The sequence below is a fragment of the Macaca nemestrina genome, chromosome 16 (assembly GCF_043159975.1).
Source record: "Macaca nemestrina isolate mMacNem1 chromosome 16, mMacNem.hap1, whole genome shotgun sequence".
Classification (NCBI taxonomy): domain Eukaryota; kingdom Metazoa; phylum Chordata; class Mammalia; order Primates; family Cercopithecidae; genus Macaca; species Macaca nemestrina.
Window position 1 is genome coordinate 11,841,434 of NC_092140.1, and position 20,356 is coordinate 11,861,789.

General features: G+C 40.4%; 1 protein-coding gene across 5 annotated transcripts in view; it reads left to right on the top strand.

The window, feature by feature from the left end:
• LOC105469844 (fibroblast growth factor 14) overlaps positions 1-20,356 on the top strand; it is a 681,850-nt gene that overhangs the window by 458,565 nt on the left and 202,929 nt on the right. The window contains exon 1 of one of the 5 annotated variants that reach the window (XM_011721387.3): positions 18,160-18,970. The exons of the other annotated variants lie outside the window; for them this stretch is intronic. Within the exon in view, the coding sequence (XP_011719689.1) occupies positions 18,778-18,970 (193 nt within the window). The 5' untranslated portion in view covers positions 18,160-18,777. Of the gene's footprint in view, positions 1-18,159; positions 18,971-20,356 lie in introns of those variants that run through there. 5 annotated transcript variants of the gene reach the window in all.

The window sequence follows — 20,356 nt, forward strand, 5'->3', positions numbered from 1 at the left end:
TGTGAAAAGTCAAAATTGCCTGGTTAGTGAGGACTCAAAAGTGGATTCTAGGGGCCCCAAGTAGCTGCTGCATGTAGCCCTAAAGGGGCAGAAAGGAGGATACTGCTCTCACATCAGCTTGCTTACATTGGCCTAAGCCTCATTTTAGGAAATGATGAGCTTTCCTTTATTATTTCAACTTTAGTAAGAAATATTTTATTAAAATGTATTCTTGTAAATAATTGCCCTTCTTTTCTTTCTTTGAGTTCAACGTACTGTATAGCTCTACAGTCTCCTTTTATATCTCAGAGAGCCTAAAACAAGTTATGCAAGATGTATAAGTTATAGAAGCCAATACAATATGTACAATATCGTGTCTATAGATAACAACACTGTATTATACACATGAAAATCTGTTAAGAGGGCATATCTCATATTAAGTGTTCTCACTGAAAAATATTTTTAAAAAATAGAATTGAGTTTCCTTTGTAACAGTGGGAACCATGGAAATACCCAGCAGACAGTCTGCAGCAGGAGAACATTCCATTCTCCTAATCTCCACCAACCATTAGGGGGTCTTCCTGTATAGAAAATGGCAGGGTAGAATGAGGGGCATTTGGGCTTCCAGAGAATCTGCGTGCCCTAAAATTGGGAGTGGGATTGATGCTTCATTTGAGTTAATGTTTTTTTTATGTTTTTTTCATGCTCATTTGGCTTAATGTTCTTATTTGTTTATTTTGAATAGCACTTTATTGAGGTCTAACATATATAAAGTAGATAGGTAAACACATCAACGAATTTTGACAAATGTGTAATCCCTGTAACCATTGCCCATATCAAGGCAAATAATATTTCCAGCACCCCAAAAAGTTGCCTCTTGATGCTTTCCAGTCAATCTCCCACCTCAGAGACAAAAATTCTTCTGATATCTATAGATACCACATTCCATTTTTAAAAATAGAATCATGATTGTGCTCTTTTTTGTCTGGCTTTGTAACTACTCAACATAATGATATTGAAGTTTATTCTTGTTACTGGTATACCAGTGATTTGGGCTTTCTTTACTGATAGGTAGTACTAAAATGTATGAATATACCACTTTGTTTTACATTCTCTTACAGATGACATTTGGTTTGTTTCTGTTGTGCTTTGAAGAATCAGCTGCCTTCACCTGCCACTGCAGCTTGCAGACTGCTTTCTGATTTAGCAACAACCACACTTATTTACCAAATAATTTAAATATTTCTTATCTTCCCATTATTTCCTTGCTAGGAAGAAAAGTCATCACTTAAAAATATTAACCAAATTGAATATAAGAGTTGATAATTTTATGCTCTGCCAACAAGGACAATCCAAAATAAATTGTGAAATTAAAATGTGTTTCCTGCTCTGAATTATACATATATATGTATGTGTGTGTGTGTATACATATGTACAACACATACACATATATAAAGTATGATTTGTCAAATATATATACATATGAGCAGTAATATTTAGAATAATATTTGGTTATCTAAATGTAAGAAAGATTAGAATAATATGTAAAATTTAAGACACAGATTAGATAAATACACCAATATATTATATATATTTTTGTTTGTTTGTTTGTTTTTTGAGACAGAGTCTCACTCTGTTGCCCAGGCTGGATTGCACTGGTGTGATCTTGGCTCACTGCAACCTCCGCCTCCCAGATTTAAGTGATTCTCCCGCTTCAGCCTCCTGAGTAGCTGGAACTACAGGAGTTCACCCCCACCCCCGGATAATTTTTGTATTTTTAGTAGAAACAGAGTTTCACCATGTTGGCCAGGCTTGTCTTGAATTCCTGACCTAAAGTGATCCGCCCGCCTTAGCCTTCCAAAGTGCTGGAATTACAGACACGAACCACCATGCCCAGCCTACCAATACATTATTAATAACTGCAATTCAATAGAATTCAACAGAAATTCACAAAGATAATTTGAAAATCTTGTACTGGATAACTTCTTATTTATTACTCTCTTAGTATTTGTTCTGTGAATGATGGAAGAACCTGTAACCTCCCATTATTCATAGAACAAATCGGAGTTAGAGTTAGACACAGTATGTCTGCAAACACAAGCAAAGAGGTCAGGAAAAGGGGCATCGATAACTTTGGTTAGTTTTAATGCATTTGTTTGGACTTGTTTTGAAGGATAAAAATAATTAAACCAAGTTTTTAAAACATTAAGAACCGAATATATAAAATATCACCCACTTTACTGATAATAATTCAGTCATTTTCATATTATGATCAAGTAAGAAAGATGAAGATAGAGTGAAAAGTTATGACAAAAATAGACTATTTTGAAAAGAAACACACCTAGGAAGAAATGGGACTTCAGGGCATCACTGTAGCTCATGAGCTGTTTCGATTTTCCCCTCAGCTCCTATCTCCCATCTCACCAAATTTGATCTCAAAATTCATTGGATTGGATTTTTGTCTTTCTCTAAACTTGTCCACCATGTTAAACACTAAAGCCAAATACATCTTGGCCTGGGATTTCAGAATCTGTTTCTGGTCCTCACAGTTTTTTCTAAGTGCCTTTTTTTTTTTTTTTTAAACTGTAATTTTAAAAGGGAGAGGGATTTATCAAAAGTATATAGGGGCAACCGACTGACAAATAACTTCACTTTAGGAAACTTGCCTATCTCCTAATTCGACTCAGCCAGTAGTTACTTGTGGCTCAAGAAACGTACTACCCTACGTAAATCTGTAATTTTATTATCAATTTTTATGTTTTGTAATTTCTTTTTTTTTTTTTTTTTTTGAGATGGAGTCTCACTTTTGTCACCCAGGCTGGAGTGCAATGGCATGATCTTGGCTCACTGCAACCTCCACCTCCCAGATTCAGGCGATTCTCCTGCCTCAGCCTCCTGAGTAGCTGGGATTACAGGCACCAGCCACCATGCCCAGCTAATTTTTCTTGTAGTTTTAGGAGAGATGGGGGTTTCACCATGTTGGCCAAGCTGGTCTCAAACTTCTGACCTCAGGTGATCCGCCCGCCTCGGCCTCCCAAAGTGCTGGGATCACAGGCATGAGCCACTGCACCTGGCCTGGAATTTATTTTTAAAAAGCAATGAAAAGAGCACCATACACATTTTCCCATGGGCTCAAAATAAAGGGCAGACTGTGTTCCACTAAAGAACTCTGTTTTCTACAAACTAAAAGGAAAATTGCAGAGCAAGGCTACAGGTCAGCATATGAAAGAAATACATTTCCACAAAATATTTGAAAAGATATTGCCTTAATTTTAATGGAATGCCTGATCATTTATATAATATCTTAATATTTGTCATTGATCTTGGAGAGCTTTTAGGGAAAGTTCTTATAACCAATGCATTATTGGTTATAAGACCCACCCATCCCCAGAGAATCTTTTAAAAGTGTCCTATTTGATTCCAGTGGGCAGCTCTTTGGAGCTCTGCTGGACTCAAATAATAAACTAACTTCTAATAGGAAATGTGGTGAAGAAGATTTAGGAGTGACATGGAGCAAGTTTAAAATGGTTCAATAGCATCCTTCAGGTGCTTTGTGAGGTACAGATCCACTGAAATACTTATTCCATTTTCTCCATGGTGTGCATTTCTGATGTGAGGCTTTCACATAGGCATCAGTATCCTGTCCGGCTCACCCAGAGAAAACCAACCTTTCAAAGTTACTCAACAGCTGTTCATTGAATCGCTTCTGTGGGGCAAGCACAATGCTAGCCTCTGAGGGTAGACTGGATATGCAGTCAACAAAACAAAGTCCCTGACTCAGGGAAGCTGAAAATCTCTCATGCCTTTCAAACATAGTGGAGGAGGAAAGAGGGGAGCAGCCAGTCCTAAAGGTTTTCAGAGAATTGAGATAATTGCAGCCTCATTTTGAAGTCTCTTGGTGTTGTGACTAAAGAGAACATCAAAATGTATATTCAAGAAGTGCCAAAGAAAGCGAATGCAAACTACTAACTAAATTGCTGGTGAAAAACCAAGAGACAGAAAAACGAGTGAAGACGTGGAACTGAGACAGTGTGAGGGAGAATGGAAGGGGCTGGGAAGCCAGGACCAGGAAGAACGAAAAAGATGGGAAGGGCTCCTTTGCATTACAGAGACAAGCAGAAAAAATCTACAGGGTTTGTGTGATCTCAGCAATAGCTCTCCTGGATGGGTCAATGTCAGTGAGGTCTCCTGAAACTAAAGGGACAGAAGTAAATAGGGTAGGTTTTGTAAGACCATCATATGGGCAATAAGAGAAAGATGACTGGACATTTAAGAAAACCAGGCTTTGGGGCCAGTTCTGAGAAGGGCATGCTAAAACTCAAGCCATCTGAAAAAAGGAGAGGGGTAAATTTGTTGGACTCTAAATCGTTGGACTGTTTCAGTGGAAAACAGACATCCTCTTTACAGGGTTGTTAGAACACTGTAGGATCAGGTGATTACAAGGCCCCTTCCTACTGAACTTTTGAGCAGAAGAATAAATGTGGATTTAATAAACTAGCCTCTGGAACTCTATGTGAAAACAGTTATTTTTATTTTCCTTGGCATACCTAGAGGGATTAGCAGTATTAGTTTAACTCTGTGTGTGAGTGTGTTTGTGAGTGAGCATGTTTGGAATCTACAATGATATGCAAGGATTGTTACAGCGTAAAATAATTTTCTTCTGTGAAGAAAATGAAGTTGAACTGTTCATACCAAGTAGCCAAGGAAAGTTCATGGAAAAAACTTTGCAACTGACTGAGTTCCTCTAGGCTAAAAAGAAAAACACTGAATGATGGTGTAACCACATAAGGAATGTTAAGAAAATGGAGTATTTCAGTGGCTGCGATTCTTTTCTGTGTTTATCAATACAGCATTAACACTAGGATATGGGGACATGAGTGTGCTATAAATACAATGAAGTATGTTTACCCAGAAGCCAAAATATGAACATAAAGAGAGCAGTGTTTTATTGCGGGAAATTAATTTGGCTCTTTTTGACATAAGACCTTATACATACTCTCAATATATCTCTAAAAAGCTATACTGAAGATTGCAACCTTGATTTTTCAAGGAAAAATATTTTGGTTTTGTTGTTGTTGTTGTTGTTGGGTTTCTCGTTTGGTTTGTTTTTTCAAATGTCTTATTGGAACAGAACTATTTCATGTCTTTGAAAACAGAAAGAGAAGGGAAAAAATTTGATGTTTAAGAATTAGAAATGCAAGGCTTTTGATGTCATATAAATAGAATAAGCTCTCACGTTAAAAGGAGTAATGGGATGAGTTAAAATTTAGAAGTAAAGCCCTCTAATCAGCTAGTGGATATCCACAGCTTGCTCCGCAGCTGAAGACATTTTCCTTTATGTATGTGTTGGCCCTTTTTTCTCTTTTCTATATGAACACCTATATTAAAAACAAAGTCAACCTTCTATGATTATGCAAGTTGCACATGCTCCTTGTGAAAAATCAGGGGAAAAGTGCAAAGAATAAAAAACGTAAAGGACTACAACCTACCACCTACTGAAAAGCACTGTTTATACTTCAGTCTATTTTATGTGAATGTGTGCATGTGTATATATATATGCACATATATGTATATATTTAATGATGTATAAACACATATAAACAAAGATGCCACATCGTGTGTAGATTTTTAAGTCCAGTGACCATGACATTAGTAGAAAAGCATGGGAAGAGGTCAGCATAAAAACAGTGAGATGACGTTACAATGCCCAGTTAATTGAGTGGGTCATATTGCAAACCTATATGGAAAATAGCTCTTCAAGAATTATTAGTTAATGTTTATTAGCTTAGCTGGTTCTACAGCTGATACGAATGTCCCCAGTGACATATGAAATTCCTAATTTGGTCACTGACAGGCTTTTTGTATCCTTTCCCCCGACACAGATTAGGCTGCTTCTGCTTACCTTCACAGATTAAGCTGTGCCCGTAACTCAGGGTTCCTCTATTTTGACATTTTCTGACTGCGATCCCCATACCCACCTTGAGGAGCTGGTGACTATCTCCCATCTTTTTAATCTCAGCTCCAGGTGTTATGTTTCCACGAGACCTTTCCTAACCCATACCAGGTGGAGCTGACTCTTTCCACTGTTCTTGCATGTGCTTCGCACACAGCATCTGAGACACTTAGGCACAAGTGCCTATGCTGCCGTCTTCTCCACTGTGTCTGAGCCACTAGTGGGGAGATGCCTGAATGCTGGGTCAAGTCCAGTGGTGCAGAGTTAGCGCTCAATAGATGCATTAATGTAATGAATTATTTGATGATAAACAAATAAAGTTTGATCATATAAATCAAGAGGTAAATCTTTCTGAAAATTACATTTTTATGAATATATTGACCAAGGGAGGCCTATTTTGCAAACATCGGAGGTAGTAATTCATATCCAACTCAGAGTATTTAAGAATAGTATGTATATCTGCATAGAAAAAATAACGGACTGTGCTTAACAAGAAAAGAGAGAGGATAGTCATGTTCCAGAAATGTTCTGGAGAGAGTAGAATGGCCACTCTTCTGCACTGTAGCCAAGGTCTTCTGAGAAGTACAGAGCTGTGATGGAGAGGTCCTGGCACACCACATCAGGAGAGGAGAATTCAGGCTGGGAGCTGCTGCCAGTTAGTCGTGAGCTCAGCAAATTACCTAACCTCCATGAGCCTCAGTGTGTTGATCAGTAAAATTGCATTATTAGTTTAAATCATCTCTAAGGCTACTTCTTGTTCTAACCTTCAGCCTGGCAACAGAGCGGGACTCTGTCTCAAAAAAAAAAAAAAAAAAAAAAAAAAAAAAAAAAAAAAAAAGGGAAAATAAGATAACAAAGTAAAATTTCAATTAAAAGCCATAAATGAATAAAATTGAGAAATATAATATGAAAATATGATTCTGATGCACAGTGACTTTCCCTGTTGATTGAAGTTAGCAAAAACTACACACACACACACCCCACAACAAGTTTAGAATGTTTTAAGTATACCATTACAAATTTCAAATTGTATTAGTTTTCAGTGATTTGAATAAAAGATGGTCCTTGATTATTATGTTAATATGTACTAAAATGTGTCTTTATTTTCATACTCATTATTATCAGTGAAGCAGAGAGCCTGCATTTGGTTGACTTTCTTCCTTTTCCTTTGCATATGCCATTCTCTTTTATTAAAATGTTAGGAAGATCTCCTGGGCAGCAGACCCTCTTTCTTCCACTTGCCGAGTACCCAGCTCATGGTCATCGAGAACTCCATAAGCCTCTGCCCACAAGGCCTCTTTTAGTGCTTCAAGAATAAAATTACCTTCTTCTAGAGAGGGACTATTTTTCTTTTTAGATCTTTTGAAAAGTTCTAGTGTCACCAGAGATGAAAGAGGGAAATGGGACTGAGGGCATGTGTCTTACCATTGGGTGGAGGATTAAAGACATCAGGAGCAGTCCAGAACCTGGAACTGTTCCTTTCTGAGTCTCATCCTCCCGTGGACAAACACTGACTGAGTGCCTGTGGTGGGTCAGGCACTGCTCCAGGCTCTGGGGAGGTGGAGCCCCTGTGATCAGGAGCTGTGTGTTGGGAAGGCCAGGAGTGTGTAGGAGTCAAAGAAATGATCCCCAGAGAAGCAGGGAAGCTGAGAGTGTGTGCACATCATTGACTCACTGAGGGTAGAATGACCCTTCAAAGAGGCCAGAAAGGGGCACTTCCCAGTCCTGGAAATGAAACCTATGACAAAGAGCTGGGAACTAGAGTATTTGAGTATCAGCTTTGACTCTTGCAGCAGGGCAACGAGGACTCAGATCTAAACTTTGTACAGTACAAACACGTTAAATTGCTGTCTCCTATCTGTACTCAAATACCCATGACATAAACGAATCTGAAACTTTTCCTGCTAGAACTAAATCTCTTGAGAGGATCACGAAGCCCATTTCATGGAGAAATGAACACAAGCCTGTGAGCATGGCCAGCACAGGCCTCTCCTGAGCACAGCTGACTGTATCGATTAGGTGTCTTGGGGAAAAAATTCTGTTTGGACAGTTTATCCCTCCCTGTTGGGGAGAGATTCATTTGCTGATATGTCTTGGTGCTTTCAAATATTTTATGTATTTATACAATACATATAAAACAAAACCTGTCAAGTGCAATGACTGCTATTCCTGACGCACAGCCAAAGACTTCTTTTAACAATTGGGTACCCTCATCCCTGAAAGCCGTTTTCAAATCTCTGTAGAACCTTAGAGAAGGGCAAAGAGAGAAACAACACAAAAAGGCCAAAAGGGGTGAAGGAATGAGCAAAAAAAAAAAAAAAAAAAAGACTGAGGTGAGCAGGGCTTGTCTCAGGGCCCTAAAATTTGTTTATTTAAAAATCTCCATGATGTTCTCTCTGAAATAATTCTTTTTCCTGTGGTTCCTCTTCCTCTGTCCACATAAAGCTCTGGGAAATATTTCTGATTTCTTTGAAAATCTCTTGCATAAATGGTACCTTTCCGTTTGCAGTCAGTGTCAACCTATAGAGTTAAGGCAAATTCTTACCTAAGGAGCTAATCTAAATTTCTAAAAGGAAAGAGCAATTATCTACTTCCCCTACAGCTATATAAAAATGAAAATGGAATGGGGAAAAAAGACTTGCAAAATCTATTTCCTTCATTTGGCAATAGCCTTAGGCCCCAAATCTCATTTTGCAAAGCATCACATGTCTAGCTTTAGTTTTATTTAGCTGGATTCTATGGTCTTAAATCTCATGAAAGGCATGTTATAAACTCAAGAAATTAAATTCTTCATGGATTTGTGTGGGGCTTAGAAAAATGCATTCTCACGATCCATGGCGGAGCATAATGGTCCTATTTCCACAATCACTGAGAATTGCTGTACATTTTTTTCTGAGAGATGCAATAATTAAAGTCATAAGAAATTCAGGTAAGCAGGTGGTACTAGAGCAGTCCAGCAAATGACAACACGTAACACTGAGCAGGGAGTAAAGCAGCCAAGGAAGCAGGAGCAGGCAATCATTAGAGATTCAATCAAGTAAACAGCTGGTGTTTAAAAAATTATATTGTTAGGAAACAGGACTCTCATTTAAAAACTGGCATTTGAAAGCAGCTATTCTGTCCATCAGAGTGGCATTGGGTGGGTGACTGTCAAATGCTAGGTAGGGTTCTGTTTCTGTGTGTTTTGGTTACAGGGTAGGTGTGGTAGACGGAATTGCCTCCCCCAAAATGCCCATATCTTTATCCCTGCAACCTGTGAGTATGTGAATACGTCAATTTACATGATTTTGCAGATGTGATTAAGTTAAGGATCCTGGGATGGGGAGATTCTCCTGGATTATCTGGGTGGGCCCAGTGAAATCACTAGGATCTTGAAGAGGGAGTCATGAGGATCAGAATCAGTAGTAGGAAATGTGACAATGAAAGCAAGATGCAAGACATGGTCTGTGAGCCAGGAAGGCAGGTGGCCTCTGGAAGATTAAACAAACAAACAAAAAAGCAGAGAAATGGATTCTTCTCTGAAAGCCTCCAGAAGGCTAGGCAGACATCATGACTTAAATCCAGTGAAATTGATTTGGGACTGTCTACAGAACTGTAAGAGAATAAATGTGTGTTTTTAAAAGCAATTAAGTTTATGATAATTTGTTACAGAAGCAATATGAAACTTATACTGTAGGTTACTGAGAAAGACTCAGGGAAATAATTTAAGGATCTATATTTTTAGTAGTTACATAGAAAGTAGAAACTAGGCTCAGGAATAAGGCATTAATTTAAAATTATAACATTTCCTACATGTGTGCACTTTGGAAATTACTTTCCCTTGCATCTTTTAGAAGTAGATTACAAGAGCAGAGGCAAATTAATAGCAACTTTGCCAGAACTGGAAGGCTTCTGGTATTTAACTTGACTTTCTGAAACCCTGCACACTAAGGTATCAGTTGTTCCCAGAGATTAGAGCATGCAGAACCTTCAGGAGGAAGTGCCCTCTTAGTTGCAGATAGTTTTTGGAAGAATGTAGAATATAGTAGTCGCTGGTACACTTTCAGATCATATAATTAAAGTATATGATCTTTGATGCACTGGCTTTTACTGCATTTGTGTCTTCTCAGTCACCAAATTGGGCCAAAAATATGATAGCAAATTTGTATGTAAAATAATGTTTTAAAAAACTGGAAAAATATTCCAAATCGTTTGAATGTTGGGATTAGAGGCAATTTTTATTTGTCATTTATTTTTATATTCTAGTTGTACTTTTATAGTCAGAAAATGTAGAATTGGATGTTGTGTTCTCATTCTTTCTTTGTCCTCCTCTGTAGTTGTGGGTTCTTATTCTTGCTTTGCTCATGGGGCTTTTTAACAATTGAATAAAAATTGTGAACCCTGGTGTTATCAACATGCACATGCACACATTCTTTTCAGCATAAATTTCAGGGGAATCACAGATAATCCTACACCCATTCTTGGAGCTTCTGCAAGTCCTTGGCTCCCATGTAAGAGTTCTTACTCTACGCTGGTCTCTGTGTCGGATACATATATTTCAAATAGTTGTCTGCTGGGTGGCAGATAGTGTGATAGAAAAGGCATGTGCTTAAGATCTGGTTCTTCCACTTCCTAGCTGTGTAACTTTGGCAATTATTTAACATGTCTGGGGCTTGATTACCTCTTCTATAAAAGAGAGATCATGATGTCCACTTCACTAGAACTAAAAGCTTTTCACAAACTATTATACACATATTATTTGGATGTTTTATAAACGGGGAGACATATTCTTGTTCCTATTTAAATAATTATGACTGAAATATTCTCTAATTTATTATTAATTTCCACTAACAATTATCCAGAAAATTTCGAATGTGAATGTAAAAGTTCTGTACTGTGAAGGTAGTAATGAAAACAGGTTACTAAGAGGCATGAACTGGGAGTATGAAAATGGCTTTTTTTAAAAAAAATCACTATTTTAATTACTTTTAACAGAGTCAGAAATTTAGTTGTGTATTTTGGCACACATGCATACAAGCGTGTGTGTGTAGATGTACAAGTTTACATATGTTTAACTCATGTATGCTAAATGCAAAGAACATAATCTCAATCCAGCTCACTTATTTCCTATGAAAGTGGTCATTCTAGAAATTATTAAAAAGAAACTCATTACAGTGCTAAATATGAAAAAGATTACATCACATGTGCACAGGGACTCTCTTTGCATTGAGATTATAAATGAACTTTCCTTTCTTAAACTTTCTTGGAAATTGAGTAATTTTTTTTTCTATTGAGGTATTCAATAGTGTTAAAAATTCACTGATCTATTATTAAAATGCTTGGTATTTTAATCTTCCACTACTGATTTAGAGTAGGAAAAGATATGCCAATATTCACAACTCAGAAATGACTTCTATGCGCATTTTGGATTCACTTTAGTATTGAAGGCTGGAAGCTACTGAGAATATTTTTTTCCAATGTATTAGCCGGATTAAAAGAAAATCACTAAATTTGTAAAGCTAAACCATCTGCTAGTATCAATCTGGTATTTCTTCTATAGGAAAGAATGTTCACAAGTTTTTAGTATCAATAGTTTCTACTTTTCCTTTATTGAATCAAAACATTAAGCAACAATAAAATTCCTTCCAGTTTTTTAATAGTAGAACTGTGTTGCCTACCAGAAATAAATATATCCAGCAAAATTAATCAACACAACTGCTATAACATTAATGCAATCACTTGGTTTTTGAAAATCTAATTTGGAATTATTTAATATTCAGTTAGATTATCCCTTGATTTTAAAGTAAAGGTCAATAATACTATCACAGAAAAAATAAAACATGATCTTGAACTTAAACTGTAATGAGCAGATAAGCAGTCAGTCTTAATTAACTAGTTGAAAATTTGCCCCAAGTTAATACTAATATGACTTTTTAAATATTCTTCCAAATGAGTAAAAAATGAAAAGGGACATCAATATTGATTACTTTTCCAAAAGCATCTCAAACATTTTCAAATAGAACCCATTTATTGAGGAAAGAGATGAAAACAAATGCCGATATGTATCATATTTAATTCCACTGAAGCTCACCCCAATAATTTTATAATAATTGTGGGTTTATATCATAATAATTTTATAATAATTGTCGAAAAATAATGTTGGACTTTCATATTTTAGCTTTAATTTGGGAGATGTTGAAAAATGTCAAAAGTGATTCACAAAGGAAACCATGTGACAAAGCGGAGTGAGTCACTTAATGTATGAAAACGATCAAGTACACATCATATTTTAGTGATTATTAGATGCCAATACTTTTTATGTATAAACACGTTTAAAATTCATATGCATATTATAATCTATAAAATAATATAGCTTAATAAAGTGTGTTTATTTCTTTAATCAAAGTATCTAAAATCTTAAAATTAACAGCTTCTTAAATTTGACAAATTTAGGAAAAGCAAAATAGTGGCTGTGACAATGGCAGAAATGAAGGAAAAGCAGTAGATTGTTAATTTGGAAAAATAACATGATAGAATTTAATATAGATATCAATGTACAAAATATGTTTTTTGGATTTTTTGTTCATTTGGAAGACAAATAAAAAAATCCAGGCACGTTTTTGTTAGTAAGCCGCATCGAAACTTATCTACTTGGAAGGCAAATAATGTATGCAACAAAGTCATCCAGAACATAATGGAGCTCAGAATGCAATAGGAAAAACTTTAGTAATAAATTCAATTTCAATAAGGCTGCTTCTTGTTTATATACTCTCTTCACTTCGAGTTTATATACTTTTATATTTATAGATAACTTTAACAAAGACATTTATCTGGTGTCAAATTCTATAATGGATTACATGATTAGATGTAGCAAGTTTGAAAAGGGGCATATTGTCAATTTATCAATCGACAACCTGAAAACAAGGAGGCAAGATAGAAAACTGTGTGTGTGTGCATGCGCGCGCCCGTGTGTGTGTGTGTTAGGAAGTGTAAAGAAGTGGTGAATCACAAATATCAGAAGTCCTTTTTGATTCATGGAATCAGTCTTACATCCGTCAGTAAGCCCCAAGGGTGTCACTGTTGAAATTCAGAACTCGAACTGCTTGTCATGTTTGGTTGAGCCCAAGTCATCAAGCAAAGGCTAAAGTATTTTCTGTATATCCTATTTATGAAGTTGAGATTGTGTGTAATCCAGATAGAATTTTAGGTGTCTTGGTGCTTAAAGAGATCAAGGATCTCTTTAGATATCATGGGGTACTTCATCCTTGACAGACTGGGTTAAGCAAGATTTTCTGTTCCTCTTATTTGGTATTAACTGTCTATTTGTTCAGATATCCAATGTCTTAGTCCTTTCAATACACAAATCTTTTTTGAGCACCTACTTGCCTGGCACCATTTTAAGCACTGGATATGTGGCAGTAAACAAATGAGACGAAGTCTGTACCTTTATGGGCTTATATTTTAAACAGGGAAGACAGCCCAAATAAATAAGGAAAGTATATAGAAATTTTAAAAGTTGGATGTGCTACATAGAACCATAAAGCAGGATAGCAAGAAGGAAATGTCTGTGTTTATAAGTTGTAATTTTAAATAGATGTGCGAGCAAAGATGTGAGGAAAGAATCAAAGGAGATGAGAGTCAGATGAAACAGCAAGTATAAAAGTCCTGTCGTAGGAGCATGCCAGGTGGTTTGGTGGACAACAAGTGGTAAGTGAAGGGAGATAAATAGAGAGGATGCCAGAGTACAACTGAAGGCAGAAGTGGTGCACAAATCACATGGGGCATGGCAGGCCACTACAGTGAGGACTTTGGTTTTGACATAAAGGATTTTTAAGTTACTACTGTAGTATAATTGCCCAAAAGAAGATGGTGGTAGGTAGTAGTGGAAATGGTGAGAGTGATCATATCTTGGATATATTTTGCAGATAGACAGAATAGATCTTACACAAATATATATGGGGTATTCAAGAAAGAAATGACATTAATATGATACTAAAGTTTTCAGCTTGAGGAACAAGAATGAACTTGCCATTTCAGAAGTGGGGAAGATTGGAAGAACAGGTTTAAGAAGGAAGAACATAGTTTGGTCATGGCCATATTAAGCATGAGACACTTACCTATCTGACATATTTTTAGAAATATCAATATAGCTCTGTCTTTATTCAACAATTGCTGGTGTTAGTAGAGAAATTATGAAGTTTTTACAAGGTGCCTTAGATTCAGTGTTAATTAGGGGTAGGTGGTAAGAAGTTTCCCAGAGAAGATACCTATGCTGAGACGTAAACTATAAGCTCCATCAAGAAAGAACCAAAAAGTCTCTTTATTTTTATTTAGAAATCAGTTGGCAAGGCATGGTGGCTCATGCCTTATTCTTTAGCTGCTGATTTTTTTTTTTAATCACCAAGAGGAGTATGAGGATGGGGCAATAGAAATTTTCCAGGTAGAGGGAACAACATACTTAAAGTTGGAGGACCAAAAGGATCATAGCATCTTCAGGAGACCATCAAGCACAGTGTACTAATTACCTTCCAAACCGATGCTTGTATAGTACTTTAGTGTTTTTAGAAGTACTCTCTCATAGGCCCTCATCATAGTCTCTGAAAGGTGGAGAAATGTTTTTATTATCAATAATCAGTTGGTGTGAAAGTAGGCTCACAGGACTCAGTTCACAAATCTAGTCAATAATAACTAAGGTTTGAACTTGGGACTTATTGCATCAAAACTTAAAATAATTTTGTATGTTTCTAATTATTTAAAATTTTGTCATGAGTCCACTGTGGAGGGGGTGAGGAAATATAGGAATACATATATTTTGATATTGAAAATACATGGAAACCTCAAAAGAATTTACAAGATAGAAATGGGTAGTCTGGAAGGTGATGATAATACAGTCATAGCTGTCATTTTCAATTATTTAGGGTGCGCCAGATGCGGTACTAGGATCCTTACATTTATTTACTAAATTTAATCTCACAACAGTTGAAAAGGAGGTTCTGTTTTCATCTCAATTTGAGAGAAGAGGAAATTAAGGCTGAGAGAGACTAAAGCAACACATTGGAGGTCGTTATACAGCTAGGAAGTTGCAGAGTCAAGAAATGAAGCAAGAACCTCTGAAATGAGAGTTCAGGCTCCTGATAGCTTCGTCAGGAGCTACACCACCTGGGCAGTACTTTATTTTCCTCTTTATTACGTCAAAGGTGAAATTAACAACTCAAGGAGGTTCTGATGAGTGAGAAATTATTTTCTGAACTACAGTAACCTTTACATTTGTGTTCACCGGTCCTGAATCGGTTTTCACCCTAGCTTTGCACACTCTTTTATCACAGCTTAAGACAGCAGATGGCTCTCTTGCGTTTTCTTTCACTTACCTCCATTCGTAAACAACTAAACAGCGTTTTGGGGAGGTAAAATGAAAACGCAGATATTAAGCTAAAAGACCTTGATTATCCCAATGCTGCCCCCCTCTCCAAGCTCCCTTAAAATAGGAAGATATGTAGAAGAGAAATGACCGCTTGAGGCTCCTGAAATTCACAGCCAGAATAGATGCCGGGAGACTCTGGAGTCCGCTGTTTCAGGCGCTGCGCCAGGGGTCGGAACGCTCGAGAAAGAAAGTATCTCTCAGTTATGGAAAAGCTGAAAGGCTTTGTGCTCCAAGGTGTGTTATTAATGTCGGTAGAAGCTGTGAAGAATAATTTCTTTCCCACCTTGAGGGAAAAAACGTGAGAAACTGCTTTTAGGGGAGGAAAGTGTCAGAGACCCTCACAGCCAGCGCTTTTCTCAATCAATCAGCGAACTTGCTTCTGCTGGGAGAGGTATGGCTGGGGCGGGATCCCTGTCCGCGGTGCTGAATGTCAGGCTGGTCTGAGTCTGCTCAACAACGAAGGGAGGGCTCTGAGAGGGCCAAAAACTGACCTCCTGACCCCCCAGTCCAAGGATTTGGGGGAAAGACTGCAGCATAAGAAAATACCTGCAAAAATATAGGCACAGCTATAAGAACAAGAAGCTTAATGTCACTCTTTTCAAATTAATATAGTTGGCACATACATCAAAAGGCTTAAAGAACCTTTAAAAATAAACTAAGTGTATTGGCTGGGGAAGTCGTACTAGATTTAAGAGGTCACTATACTTAACATTTTACTTTTTTGAAACACTCACTGTAAGAAGCCTTAGATAATAAACCTGGATGCTTTAATCTTACAGACACTTGCAAATTCAAATCTAGAACGTCTGAAATGTACAGATGGCCTTTCTTCAATAATGGAAACCAAGAGTAGTGACTCTTAATGTTCAGTAGGACTCATTTCAGTGAATTAAAACAACAGACACACTCAGTAGCCATTTAATTAGTTATTTTCCTCTCTCTATAGACGTCTTTCCCTTTTTAAGCAGGACTATAGCAACACAATATAAATGTACACTCACAAAAAAAAAATGGAAGAAAAGAGACATATGAAACAGAAAATAAAGAGGTAAAGGCAGAGCAAAATAATAGCATGCCCCTTTTTCTCACTTTTGCTATTTTATGAGTGACTAGGGATTGCAGGTTTCTAGCAAAACAACTCTGGCATATTTCTGTTAATAACTGTAGAATTTGTAGAGGTAACTAGCAAAGTATAGAAAATAAACTTCCACAAGTACACTTTTTAATATTATATATGACATACACAATCCTAAAGCCAATAATGCCTGCCTTAGATCTAAATCTACACATTCTCATCAGGTTGCATTTCCTTCCCAAAAGGAGACTTGTTGGTTAATATGGAGTGAAGGTAACGAACAGCAGCCCAGCAGTGTCTGCTTCCGTGGAGAAGCTGTGGATATGTTGCTTAGCGCAGAAGGTGCCCAGCCACCCTGTAATCTGCTGCACTTCCCCCCAGTTGCCTGGTGGCGAGTACTTTACTGCCTATTCCTGAGACAAAGAGAAAGTGTGTTTTGGTTGAGAACTGCTCCCAGGGCTGCCTGCGTAGTGTGCCTGCCCTCTTTCTGGCTCTAAAGCAGTCACTGGAGAAGAAGGTTCTTGCAAGTCTCTTGATTACCAAGTGAGTCTTCTTTCCCCCTTGCTTCACACTGAATTTCCAGAAGTCTAGTTTGAGCATTTCTTTTTCTTTAGCTGCCTGAGCTGATAGGCAAAGCAGTGTAAAGGGACGGGGAGAAAAGTAAGAAGCCTGGAGTCAGAGCTGCACTTGGTTCTGCCACTCGGGTGTATCCTAGAAACCACGGAACTGTATTCATCCAAGCATGAAGTGTTTCTCTCCCAACCCCCCAACCCCCCAACGCCCCCCCCCCGCTTTTTGTTTTTTTCGGGTGCCCTCCACTGCCGCCCTTTCTCTTAGACCTTCACATTTTCAGTTATCCAAGAGAGAACCACTGTCGGGACACAGACAGAAAATCAAGGGGAGACGGCGGCTGTTGTATTTGAATTTCAGACACAGTTCAGATGGCTTTGCTCTCTGACAGAGCTTCTCTGCCCAGGGACACCAGAAGACGACAGCTGAAATTGGAGTGTCCTGTCTGGCTGCTTTTCACTGTCCCTGGAATAGTGTGACATCCGCCTCTGCCCCTTATATTTCTGCCCTGACTTCTTCAATATTCTCCTGGGCGTTTATCCTACCCAGCTGCTGTTCTGTAGCAGCTACTGCGGCAGTCATCTCCTCCTCCCAGGGCTGGGGAGCATATTTGGGAGTGGGGTCTTTCTATCTCACATAATCACAGCTTCTCTCCTTCTCTCCTTCTCTTCCCTCCTTTTTGCTCCGTGTAGCCTTTCAAAATGACAAACCTATCCTTCCTGCAGCAGAAAGGAGGGTCCTGCAAGTTTGGGTGGACTAGGTGAGGAGTGGAGGCACCTCCCTCCTCCCTCCACCCTGGGGTTGGGGGTGGCGGGGGGGCGTTGGTGCTTGCGGGATTAGCAGGGAGGGCGGAAACCACCTAGCTCTCCAACCGCTGCTGAGAGTTTCTGTGCACCGGGAACCACGTTAAGACCGAGAAGCCCCAACCAAGCCGCGGAAGCCTCGGGAACCAGCGAGTTGCATCTAAGAAAAAGCGCCCCGATGTTCCTTCAATTCCACCTGCTTTGGCTCGGCCTCTTAGCACCCCACCCCTGCAATCCATCTTAGCTTGCTTTCTTATTATTTTTAAATCATTATTATCTTTACGTTTTGTTTGTTTCTGAAGAGGTACATCAGGAGGGGGGACCACATAGGTGGAGGGGGTGTAGTGGGGTGGGAACGGAGCGTTTGATTAGAGATCTCAGGGGAGAAGATTGGTCTCTCCAGATGCTGATTTCCAAAGCACTTGACAATCACTGGCAGAAGCCTAGAGCAGGCAGCGCCGGCGGCGGCACCGGCCCGGGGGCAGCTGGAGCCCGGCGCTGAGTCCTGCCCAGCGCGACCCGGACCGACGGACACGCAGAGACCCTGCCGGGACCCGCCCTCCGGCCGGCCCCCGGGAAGCCAGCGGCCGACCGACTCTACCTCCCGCCCGGGAGGCGGGCAGGGCGAGAAGGCAGCGCGAGTGGCGGTGGCGACCCCCGCCAGCGTTCCGGCAACAAGCGGTGACCGGCAGCGCCCGCAGCCGCGGTCCGGTTCTCCACTCGGACGTGGCCAAGCGGCGGCGGCCACGACCTCCGGCTTCCCGGGATCGTCCGGCTGCGCCCCGGGCGCATCTGCGCGCCTGGTCCCGCGCCCCGCGGAGAGGGCGATGGGTCCCAGTCGGGACTGAGCGCCCCTTCCCCTCTCCCTAGTCCCGCCTGGCGCCCCCTCCTGTGCCCCGAGTGCGAGCCACAGTCTGCGCCGCCGCCTTCCCCTCCGGTGCCCCCGGCTCGCAGTCCTCCCGCGCCTTCCCTCCCCGGACCCATTCCCGGGGCCACCATGGCCGCGGCCATCGCCAGCGGCTTGATCCGCCAGAAGCGGCAGGCGCGGGAGCAGCACTGGGACCGGCCGTCTGCCAGCAGGAGGCGGAGCAGCCCCAGCAAGAACCGCGGGCTCTGCAACGGCAACCTGGTGGATATCTTCTCCAAAGTGCGCATCTTCGGTCTCAAGAAGCGCAGGTTGCGGCGCCAAGGTCTGTGAGGGTCACGGTCGGGAAATGCACCCCGGGTCGCCCCCTCCCCGCCTAAACGGAGCTTCTCCAGGGTCCTTCCCTCCCTCGGTTTTCCTGGCCCACCTGGCCTCGGCCTCCCTTCGGAGCACTCCGGGCGCCGTCGCGGGGACCCTGGAGTCCCCTGTCGGGCAACCTGTGGCCGCCGAGAAGTGCAGTAGCCAGAGCTGGCAAGTTGGCTGCTCCTCCCAGGCGGCTCCTGCCCTCCGCGTCCCTGCGGGCTGGGCTCTGGAAACCTGTTCCCCCTGAGTCTCGGCTTCCCGGGAGGACAGGATCTGGCTCTGGAACGTGGGGTACCCCTTCCTGCCACACCCGGGGTCGAGCGGCTGCTCGCAGTCTGATCTGAGCTGGCGGGGGTTTCTATGGGGTGGGCCTGGCCTCACTCGGTCCCTGGGGTCTCCTGGAAACCCCCTGGGTTCCCAAACCTTGGCCAAGTGTGGGGATCCTGGCGGTGCCCGCAGCGGGAGCTGCTGTAGAAGGAGTGGAGGATGTGTGAACTATGGCCCAGTCCGCTGAGGTTTAGCAGAAGGCTGCTTAGCGCGCAGCCCCGGGCCCTGCAGCCCTTCAATCAAATCCTGGGATGGGGACAGAGGCTCAGGGAGTCTAAAGAAAGAATCCGAATTGCGGGGAGCAGGGAGGCAGAAGTAAAAATCCCTAATATGTGTCAGTTTTAATTGAAAAACTGGCGAATTGCCTGAGACACAAGCCGTTACTATATAAAGGTGACTAGAATAGTTACCTTACTACAGGTATTTCTTTGAGAAACTAGTTGCGAGGATGACCTTCTTTCGCTGCCTTTGAAATGCCAGGGTCTGAGAAGGCATCCTTCTCAGGAGCCAGGCGCTTTTGTCTCTTTCCCTGCCTGTCTCTACATCCAGTTGCTAAGGCTGGTGGTTTTGAGAGCATGTGGCGTGTTCTGTGGGGGAAATGGGCATTGCTAGCTTTTCATAACCAAGTGGGATTGGTAGGAAACATTGAAGAATATATTTACGTTAATGGGAGAATATGTTTGCCCAGCACATTACATTCTCGGCTCCCAGCTGTATTTGTTTTAAATGCCCTGTTGTTCCAAAGACGGTGGATAGAAGCATAAGCTATACATGTGTTTCTCAGTGAGTGAGTGCGTGTCCTTACATTTGCAAATTGATGACCAAAAGTTTTGATGCTTTTTTTTAAAGGCTAATGCTAAATATTTTAAAAGGACAATTGCTTGTTGTCAAGTTTAAGAAATTGGAGATTAGTTGCTCTTATCATCAAGCTTCAAAGGCAAAGATAGGAAGAAAATCAGAGTGGAAGTTCTGTTAGAGAAATAAAATTGTATAAGTAAAATAGGAACTTCTTGTTGGAGAA